The sequence below is a fragment of the Dermacentor albipictus genome, chromosome 9 (genome assembly GCF_038994185.2).
Source record: "Dermacentor albipictus isolate Rhodes 1998 colony chromosome 9, USDA_Dalb.pri_finalv2, whole genome shotgun sequence".
Lineage (NCBI taxonomy): Eukaryota > Metazoa > Arthropoda > Arachnida > Ixodida > Ixodidae > Dermacentor > Dermacentor albipictus.
The window spans coordinates 90,643,616-90,653,760 of record NC_091829.1 but is presented as its reverse complement, the minus strand read 5'-3'; the positions used below and the strand labels follow the sequence as shown (position 1 = coordinate 90,653,760).

General features: G+C 42.7%; 2 protein-coding genes across 2 annotated transcripts; one reads left to right on the top strand and one right to left on the bottom strand.

Moving 5' to 3' along the window:
- The first annotated feature begins 251 nt into the window (after positions 1–251).
- LOC135908908 (uncharacterized) lies at positions 252–6,585 on the top strand. Its single transcript, XM_065440739.2, has 8 exons — positions 252–448; positions 518–643; positions 785–944; positions 2,778–2,941; positions 3,448–3,656; positions 3,764–4,145; positions 4,733–4,832; positions 6,447–6,585. The coding sequence occupies exons 1-7, from the start codon at positions 252–254 to the stop codon at positions 4,827–4,829; spliced, it is 1,335 nt and encodes a 444-aa protein (XP_065296811.2). The 3' UTR covers positions 4,830–4,832; positions 6,447–6,585.
- Positions 4,827–8,562, bottom strand: LOC135908909 (uncharacterized). Its single transcript, XM_065440740.1, has 7 exons — positions 8,348–8,562; positions 7,473–7,644; positions 7,151–7,186; positions 6,425–6,580; positions 6,310–6,369; positions 6,187–6,234; positions 4,827–6,126 (listed from the first exon to the last, which is right to left on the bottom strand). Exons 1-7 carry the CDS (start codon positions 8,490–8,492, stop codon positions 5,883–5,885), a joined length of 861 nt encoding a protein of 286 aa, XP_065296812.1. The 5' UTR covers positions 8,493–8,562; the 3' UTR covers positions 4,827–5,882.
- Positions 8,563–10,145: the final 1,583 nt, after the last annotated feature.

Here is a 10,145-nt window from a genome sequence, read left to right as displayed (position 1 = left end):
GGGCGGAAAAGCCAAAGCGGCCGGAAAATCTTTTCCGCGCATGTACAAAACGTTCACATTTCTTTCGCCACTGCAGCGGAAACCACTTCCGCTTTCGCCCACATCCATCTAGCTTGCGTACGTTTGTCCGCGTGGTGGCACTGTTCATCACGCTATTTCAAGACATACGTTCATTCATTCACCCATCAGTTACTAAAAGCTAGTTTCGCGCAACTGCGTCTGTCGTCTGCAGCTTTAGTTTAGTCAGCGCAATGGACGAGGAAGAGGAAGTCACCATGATACTTCTGGCCAGTTGCCTTCTGTCCATGGACAATGAAGAACGGAAAAAGCGGCCACCTCGGAAGCGGCGATGGTGGGTTCGTCCAGCTTTGCAGAAGCGAGAGATGTTGGGCCACGCTAACGCTTTGTTGCCGCACCTCCGATCACGCGACGTTGAATACTACCGCGAGTAAGTACTGTTGACAGTTCGTTGTTTCGTCTTGTTGAAAGCTCACACTGTGCTTTCTTTTTTTGCTAGCTATTTAAGGATGCCGCCGCGAACTTTTGATCGACTTTTGGAACTGGTGGGGCCTAGAATAAGAAAAGCGGATACCAAGCTCCGCAAGGCCATTCCGCCAGACCACCGCCTAGCTTTGGCTGTGAGGTAAGCACACTGTCATGTCCGTGTTTCGATTGCACGATGGTTTCGAATTTGTGCACCTGTGCGGTGTCTTCGTGCATACGAAGTAAGAGTTATGGGTTCACTAAAAGCTAGGCGTACGTGTGTTTGTTTTTCTTCCGTTAGATTTTTAGCAGCTGGCGAAACGATAAGGACCTCGTCATTTAATTTCCTGGCTGGACGGTCGACCGCCTGCAAGATAATTGCCGAGGTCTGCCAAGCCATCTGGGAGGTCATTGGCCCTATTTATGTAAAATGTCCGTCATCGGCAGCTGAGTGGCTGAAGGTAAGTAGAATATCCAAACAATTGGGCTTTGCGAATATTCGAATATTGTGTTAATAGATATTCGCTTCTAAAGAAACATTAGTATTCATTGTTACAAAGTGTCATGATCGGCGCCTTTCATTAACCTTTGTCGCAGTACAGTTTTGTCGTGCAGCGAAGCATAATGCCGTGCCGTGAAGCACATCAAGAATGGGCAGGATTATTGTAACGGATCGGCATGAGTTTGTTTACGTGCGAGGCGTGTGCCGTCAACGGTAGCACCACAAAGGCGGATACGTCTAATAATTGTAGCCGAGACGTCTAACCAAAATAAAACCTCTGTGCCGCACTATCTCGTGTTTACACTTCCTCTAGTCATTTCAAGTCTCTATTTTTAATTTGTGCACTGTTTTACTCTCGCGTTCCTTTTATTAGCTTCTTGCGTGCATAGACGCAGATGAATCATGTCTTGCTATAATTAACCTCTTTATACCTTCGACATTTCCTTAACAAGTTCTACTGGCCCAAATTTGGATCTCATTCTTCCACAGAAGTAGTAAACAGCAGTTTCACTTCGTAACTCCCAAATTATCCTTGGTAAATAAAAAAGTTTACTAATTCATTGGAGTTTGCCGCGACTTCGCACAACATACGTTAGATTCGAAAATATTCCTCCTAAATCACTATTCACTTTAAACTGAAGATCCACTGTATTCACGCATGCCCAAACAGCTTCAAATGCCAAATGATAGCATGCATTTTTTTGTATTGCAAAAAACTGATGAAAATGACAAAATCTGTCACCATACACTGGCCATGGCTAGTGCTTCCTGCTTGATTATTTACAAAATGAAGGTTGAAGTCAAAATCGCAATGAAAATGCATGTTAATTTTTGCACAAGTTATAAATTTATTTGCTAGAAGCGTCGAGCAAATTAACACACATACCCAGGAGTTAGACAAAACAAGTTGGCAGACAACACGGGTGCTCATCTTTTCTGCCCTTCTCAGTGTACATATGTCACATTGTGCACCTCTTCAGCGAAGATGTTTCACCTGTTCCCAACAAAGGTTCCTACCCTGCGCTCGGGAACGTGAGTGTAGTAGAGGAGACGCTACTGTTTTGGAGAAATCGCGAAGCTGAATTCACACTTCATACATCAGCTCAGAAGGTTCGATTTTTCCAAATGAAATAAGTACACATAGATTGAAATTTTGCATCTTGTTAAACATACAGGTATGTACTTTCCTAATTTTGCTTCTTATTTAATCAAATTCAAACTGTATTAAAGCAGATTAGACTACTGCAGTTGTATAACTAAGGCATTAGGAACAGCACTGAAAGCCTCCGTTTCTGCAGTAAGCAAAACTAGAAGACACAATTTCCTATAGAGACACAGATATTGAGTAATAACGCATTGCAACCCGGAGATTTGCATGTGCTCAGCAATGTAAGTTTGAAGAGCTTCACATACTGTTACTCAGTACCTACTTTAGGTTCTGTACATGCAGTCGGAATGTAAGAAACAATAAGTGTAGCACTATATGTTGTATGCTGGGGCTTTATGTGCCAAAACCATGTTCTCATTATGAGGTACGATGTAATGGACTCCAAGTTAACCTGGACAACCTGGGGTTCTTGAACATGTAAAAGTTCAATCACAGACTGTGAATTGCAACACTCAGTATGGGCTGTGTGTTCTGCACAGTTAGTGTTGCATAGGTAAAAGCAAAACTATAAAGCGACATTTACCTCAGATTGTGTGGCTTGAGGCTTTGCACAAATGGCTGAGATTTTACTGTTTTATAATGTGGATTTCGCTCAGTGATGTTTCATTCTGCTTTTTTCATTAGGTTGCAAACGAGTTTGAAGAGAAGTGGCACTTGCCTCATTGTATTGGAGCCATTGATGGCAAACACGTGGTCATTGAGTGCCCCGCAAAATCAGGAACCTTAAACAGGAACTACAAAAGTAGTTTCAGCAAGTCATTGCTTGCGATAAGTGATGCAAGTTACAGGTACGGATGATTTGCGTTGTTCAGCCATTAATTTAAGAAAGGAAGCGCAGTAGGGAAGTTAGAGCATAAATAGCCAAGCATGTGGTTAACATTGGTAATATTGTATTTGGTATATAGCAACCAAGTTAGATTAGCCATGATGTGGACTCCTAGTTACCAAGTTACTCCTAGTGTACTAAGAATTACCAGATTCCAAGTGAATGGTAAGATAATAAGGAAGTGGGCTATTAGTGGTTCTTGATCTACACGACTTCGGACTTAAATCTTTAGTGTTTATATCCATTAACCATTTCATGCATCGGTTAGATACAACACAAAAGTCAGATTACGCTACGTTAATCTCGTCGTCATTAGCTATTCCTTGAAAGAAAAGAGATGAATGTTACAAGATAAAACTGATGGGAGGTTTGACCCATATATTCATTTGAACATATTGAAATATACCGAATGACAACACTTGTACATGCATTTTCTTCTAATATAAAATGTTTTGTGTACTTCCTTAGGTTCCTGTATGTCGAAATTGGGCACTTCGGCAGTGAGTCGGATGGTGGCGTGTTTGCACGCAGCAAGTTCCAGGAGTTGATTTTGGCAAATCAAATTGGAATTCCTGAGGACTCCGAGATTGGCAGCATTGGCAAGATGCCCTATTTTTTTGTTGGAGATGAGGCTTTCCCTCTGAAGACCTTTATGATGAGACCTTATTCTCGCAAAAGTAAGATACAACAGTCTTTTTATGCCATTTGTGCTGTGTGTTCTTGTAGTGGCACATTGCTTTTCTGTAATTTTTTTACATCAAGTTTATCTTGTACATTGTTACAGCCCTTCAACCGCTGTTTGCCGACACATCTGATGCAAGTCAGACATTTGAAGAGAGACATCAGAGAAGAATTTTCAACTACAGACTTAGCCGAGCTCGAAGAGTGGTGGAGAATGCTTTTGGCATTATGGCACAAAGATGGCGAATTCTTCGACGGCCATTTAAAGCAAAGGACGATAATGTGAACAGAATTGTGTGTGCTTGTGTAGCGCTACACAATTTTTTACTTCATGAATCGCCTGGGTCTCGAGCTGTTTACTGTCCACCAGGAACAGCTGACTGTGAGGATTGGCAAGGGCAAGTGACTGAAGGCAGCTGGAGAGCTGAAGAAGGCAGCAGAGATGCTTTGTCTGCATTGCAGTCTACGGGCTTTCACTCAACCAGGTATTTCTAGTTTGACAAACGATCTCTTGCATCTGTGTTGCAGAGCGTTGTCTTTTTTTATGGATTTTTGCATAAGCATATCTCATACTGAAAAATAATGTGCGGGCTGAATAGCCCATTCGCTTAAAAAGCATTTCTGGCTGCAGGTGCAATCATTTTCTAGCAACAGCTGTTTTTATCTGTTATCTACTTGCAGTTCGAACCTACTTTGCTGGAAGACTATCTTTTAGCCAAAAGTATTGTGTTCTCCAAGACATTCATATTCTGACACATTAAAATAAAGGACTCTCAATAACAATTTATAAACAAATTCTGGCTTTGCAGTACAGCGTCTTGCACAAAGCAATCTGGAAACATATACATTGCTGATATAGTATACAAGCCATATTAGGTACTTTGTTCTGGCCCAGCATTCTAAACCTTGTGATTATCTCTGAGTATTTAAATGGCAGATTAAGCCCAAATATCACCTTTTATTTTAATGCTTGACAGAAAACGATGTACTGTATTATAAACATAGCGTAGTACATTTTCTGCACACACTTCTGTTGTCTAACTGTGCCACTTGCCTATTTACTTTTGTTTAGGCAAGCCTATGCTGTGAGGGACAAGCTTTGCCTGTACATCATTTCCGATGATGGCAGGGTCCCCTGGCAAGACAGCATCATCGATACTACCAGATAGAAAGTAAGTCTTTATTTGCAATAAATCTTTCTTGTATACATGTGACCGTATTGCAAACAGTACTCTGATTAAAAACATAGTGCAGCTTAGAAAAGGCACTTTCAAGGAAAAGCTGGATACAAACACTAGGCTGTGCAGCTCTGTGCACAGCATGACTAGCCCTTTTTTCCACGATCGTGAGTGTACAATTTATATCAAAAGGATAAAAAATGGGTACTAAATGTACCGCGTAGTTCTGAGCTTTCCAAACACTTACTTCACAACTTTAGATGAGCTTAACTATCACATCTACAGACTTGGTACACCAATCTTAAAATTGGCAGATTGTACTGTGCAGTTCTGTACACCACGCATCGAGATCAAAGAACAACAAACCCTTATTTTTACTGTCCTGGACAAGGCCTTAAATATCACCAGTATTTTCAATAAATACGTATCATAGGTAAAAACTTTGTACTGTATAGTTCTGTGCAGTGCAGGATGAGTTGAACACGCCATGCCCTTATCGTTATTTGCACAAGAGCTTAAGTATCACATATAGTACTAGGGGAAAGAGACGGATACTAACTTTCTGCTATAGAGGACTTGTTCGAGGCACTATAGGCTCTGGGATACGACATGTTATCAGAAAAAAAAGGAATGCGACTAAAACTGGCCACAGGGCTGCTAGGTAATGATTGTTGAGTATGAGTGTGGAATCTCAAAACAAGACAATGCCCAGAACTTAAATACCTGACATAGTAATAGCTGGAAATATTCTGAAAATTACGATAATCAGTAATGTAAAATTTGAGCACAGCTCTATATGTATTTTCATTTCACAATATGTTGAGGCAAAGAATTTGAGATCCATGTTTGTATGTACAATCACAGACCACTCAGCGCCTTTGCAGAGGAAGGGGCAGTATGGGAGCGCTGGCATAGGTAGCGACATGGGAGTCAACTGTGTAAGAAGTGGATGACAAACACGCAATGGCACTTAAATATCACAGATAAATATCAGAGAAAAAAAACAGTGTATGTACATTATACCACGCAGCTATGTTTTCAGGACTATTTTTCGCTCCTCCGAGCCCTCACTTCCATTACTTTTTCTTGAATGATGGCTTGGATGGAACACATACAGTCAAATTGGTCATCAGGTGGCAGTGACCGTAAAAATCCAGCAGCTGCCATGCAGAAATGGTAGACAGTGTCCTGGGTCTCCTCTTTTTGTCGGCGCTCTTTTCCAACTGCCTTCAGGTGGTCAAGGCATGCGGCAGCAACTGCCGCATTGGAGGGTACGCTGCCATCGGGGCTGCAAAGGAAAGGATGTCTCCACTACTGTTGACTATCACAAAACCAATTCCTACATTACCGCTGGGGATTTTTGGATGTCTTTGCCACTTTTCTTGGTCTTGGTACCCTGTAAGGGAATAAGTTGGTGAGCTAGTTTTGGCAATGTATACATAAATGGGCAGGGGCACCTAGTCCTACATACGTTTCAGTTGTGTCAAGCACCACTTCCGGCTCAATATCACTTTCTGCATTGTCAGGCAGCCTGAAAAAAAAAACTTGCTGTTTTTTAGGGAACTTTATACCATAATGACATTTACCATTCCGTTGTCTTGCTTGCAGGTTGTGTGTCCGTATGCGGTGCACTTTCTGAACTTTCTGGCACCACCATCTCTTCGAAGTCGTCTGTATCTCCTGTTGCTGGTACATCTTCAACATCGTGACTGGCTGCTGCTGGGCCGTCAGCTACGATCATTCTGCATAAATAACAACTAAACCAATTGCAGCTGGTGCTCACTGATATCAATGCGCAATTTAACAATGTGTGGTGCTTAAACAGTGACTAATAAAATACATTCTCAGAACTTGCTCATTACCGTCCATACCATTGAATTATTATGCACAATCTAAGAAACGGAGATGGCAATTTATGCACAAGCCACTGAATCTTTTACATAGGCAAAGTACCGTGAGGATTTGAAACATTTTAATGTTCACAACACATGTAGCTTTAACTTATGCATTCCTAGATTACCCACTGTTTCAAATTGGTAGTTTAATGTAGTACTTCGCGATAGACATATGGATCCTAGCTATTTGGCCTGTGTTGCCCTTCTTCCAATCAGGCCCACTAATGATCAGAAAAAAGTCATACCTACAAAATACTGCCACATTAACGATGTGTCCTTCTGGTTGACGCTGAAGTTGTCACCAACTATGGGCCAGCCTAGCAGCGAGCGTTGTCATGGAGTTTGAAGAATATGTGAATTAGCATGCGCTACAGACTGTAGAGATGTTACAAATATGCATGTCAGTCATTCACTTACCCATCAAAGGAGCCAAATTCGAGGTTGCTGCACAAGCTAGAAAAGTAAAATATGCAATAAGGCACCGAAGAACAGTTAAACCAGATACCCTTGCAGTTCCTGCTCGCAGAAGCAGCAAGTAAAAAATGCAGCAGAGGTGAATATTATGAACAACGTCATGCTTGCCAAGTATACCAGAAAGGTAACAGCAAGCCACTAACAACCCTTCAAATAAATAAAATCAAATGATGCTGCATGGTAACTTATCTTACTCTCAACAACCCAGCTGACCATGCAAACACAACTTCCAAGGCAAGTTTGTGACTACACAGACAGGACTTACATTGGCTCCTGATAAACAGCTTCCATTATGCCCGTCATTGCTTCGAACTGCTTCCACTTCACGAGGGGCACGTCATGGGCACCAGCGCCACTTTTCATCGAATCCTTTATCTGATTTTTTGTTTTTGTGAAGGTGTCCTTGAGGTTCTTAAACTTCTTCTGGCATAATGCACCTGCGCAACAGTTGCCATTTTAAATGACAGGCCACCAGCAAATGTGAACCACCTACACATGCTGTGATCAAGGCAAGACTTTTTGCCGTGCAAAGGGTAGTGGCAAAAGAGAGAACTGTTTGCGAATGCATAGCCGTATTCTTTAGGACCACATGCTGTCACCTGAGCAGCTGTTATAAAACACAATGGCTGAATTTGCATGTACAAAGTGGAATTTGGCTGGAGTGCCATTTGCTTAACAAAAAAAAAAAGAAAACGGCATATAGTGTCACCTTTGTTCGGTTGCGCTCGCGGCACAGACTGAGCGTGCATGCAACATGCACCTCATTTATTCATTCGAAATTTTTGCATATAGCAACTGCACAAGTTCAGCATGCCTACATTCGATGTTTTGGATTTACTTGCCAGGATTCTTGGCTTGCGGTGCGGCGACATAAACAGTGATATACCCATTCGACCCTATGCGTTACAGTCCACACGGTGCTAGGAGCTGTAGAAACGGTTTCTGCATGCGTTGCTTCAGCTTTTGGCTCAAAATAAACCAGTAAGTATTACAATGGCAAGTAAAGGAAATGAGACGAAAGCACGGCGCGCACTTGCTCCTAACAGCGGCGCTGATCAAGCATTCTCGGCATAAGTTACTTCCGAAACTATACCCACAAAGCACCACCAGCGTAGCGAGAGAAAATGTGCGAGTACTTACTGCTTACTCCCAGCTCTTCGGCTATCTTCGCCCAAATATCATTCTTGTGGTGCGTGTCTTTGTACAGATGGTGGGTCTTGTCATAGAGCACGGGGTGGCTTTTGACGGCGTCGATGAGCATAGCAGCCGACACTTTCGGTGCCATGTTTACGACCGCAAGTTCTCGACCGGATGTTTACACGCGATTGCAGCTTCCGGTAAAGCAATCCGCTCCGTCTTTCCGCTTCGCCTGGGCGAAAAAATCGGTCCGAGACCGATTTTTTCGCCGCCTGGTTTTCCGCCCGTTTTTCCGCCTAGGCGGGCGGATTTTGTCAAGTTTTTTCCGCTTCCGCCTGCTCCGAGACCTAGTGTGAACGCAGCCTTATGCTACGTTCACACTTGGGAAACCGCAAGCGGACGGAAAAGCCAAAGCGGCCGGATAATCTTTTTCGCGCATGTACAAAACGTTCACATTTGTTTCGCCACTGCAGCGGAAACCACTTCCGCTTTTTCACACATCTATCTAGTTTGCGTACGTTTGTCCGCGTGATGGCACTGTTCATCACACTATTTCAAGACATACGTTCATTCATTGACCCATCAGTTACTAAAAGCTACCACTTCGCGCAACTGCGCGTGTCGTTTTTAACTTTCGTCCACCACGGAAGATAAACGAGACATAGTTTCGATAGCTTTGGGTAGTTGCTTTTTCTAAAAATAGGCAGTGAGCAATGGAAAATGTTAAATTTTACGACCGGATGTTTACATGCGATTGCAGCTTCCGGTAAAGCGGAACGTCTTTCCGCTCCGCCTGGGCGAAAAAATCGGTCCGAGACCGATTTTTTCGCCGCCTGGTTTTCCGCCCGTTTCTCCGCCTAGGCGGGCGGATTTTGTCAAGTTTTTTCCGCTTCCGCCTGCTCCGACACCAAGTGTGAACGCAGCCTTACTGGGCGGTGCAGCAACGCCTTATGAACTGTGGGCGTGATTCAGTGTCACTGAGTCACGCAAACGTGTCAGTATCACCGAAATTGATAGTGTGGAAATACGCCGCGGGTACAGGAAGCCGGATGTTTATGCTTGCACTAGTTGCAAAAGCACTATATTCCAATAAGGGTGGGTGCCGCAAAGCGATTAGTAAATCAACTGGACGTGAGCTATCATGCAATGGCTGTCTCCTAGCACCAAATCCGCCTGATTTGTCGTTTGTTTCTTTAGAAGCAAGAGGCTGCTACACGCAGTATTTGTTCAGATAGTTAGTGGATCAAAGGAAAGCTTGCACTTCGATAGCTGTGTTTGTACACCCACTGAAATCCACACAGAGGAATATATTATTGAGTGATGCGACGTGTTTTCCGTGTTGTTGAGATCAACCATCTCTGCATTTGTTTGAAAACTGTGAAATTATGAAAATCACTCGTAAACTTTCTTTTATCTTTAGCTTCTTTGTCGAAATATATACTTCGTATGAAACTCGTAATAAGGAAATTTGAAATATAGATACCTGCAGAACGACCTGTTGACAGCAAATGATGAAACGGAAGCTGCCAGATTTTTAAAATCTTTGTCACAGACACACTCATACAGCTAAAAATACATGACAACTATAGCTAAAATAGGGTCTTTTTTCTACCTTAGGGGCGAATGGGCATATGAATATCGTAAATTTCAGTTTGTCTTTCACGTGCTTCCTGAATTTTTTTCCTTTGAAATTTATTGATAATTGTTGGAGATTTACCTTATTGCATATTGTAGTGGATCCGATTCCGCCGCCGCCACCGCCGTGAGCGTCTGCACAACGAGCGGATGTTTATGTTCGCGG

Coding starts and splice junctions, on each gene's coding strand:
- LOC135908909 (XM_065440740.1), bottom strand. CDS start 8,492: ATGGCACCGAAAGTGTCGGCTGCTATGCTCATCGACGCCGTCAAAAGC. Junction 7,645..8,347: donor CGAAGAGCTGGGAGTAAGCA/GTAAGTACTCGC, acceptor ACTGTTGCGCAG/GTGCATTATGCCAGAAGAAG. Junction 6,370..6,424: donor GCAAGCAAGACAACGGAATG/GTAAATGTCATT, acceptor TTTTTTTTTCAG/GCTGCCTGACAATGCAGAAA.
- LOC135908908 (XM_065440739.2), top strand. CDS start 252: ATGGACGAGGAAGAGGAAGTCACCATGATACTTCTGGCCAGTTGCCTT. Junction 449..517: donor GACGTTGAATACTACCGCGA/GTAAGTACTGTT, acceptor TTTTTTTGCTAG/CTATTTAAGGATGCCGCCGC. Junction 644..784: donor CGCCTAGCTTTGGCTGTGAG/GTAAGCACACTG, acceptor TTCTTCCGTTAG/ATTTTTAGCAGCTGGCGAAA.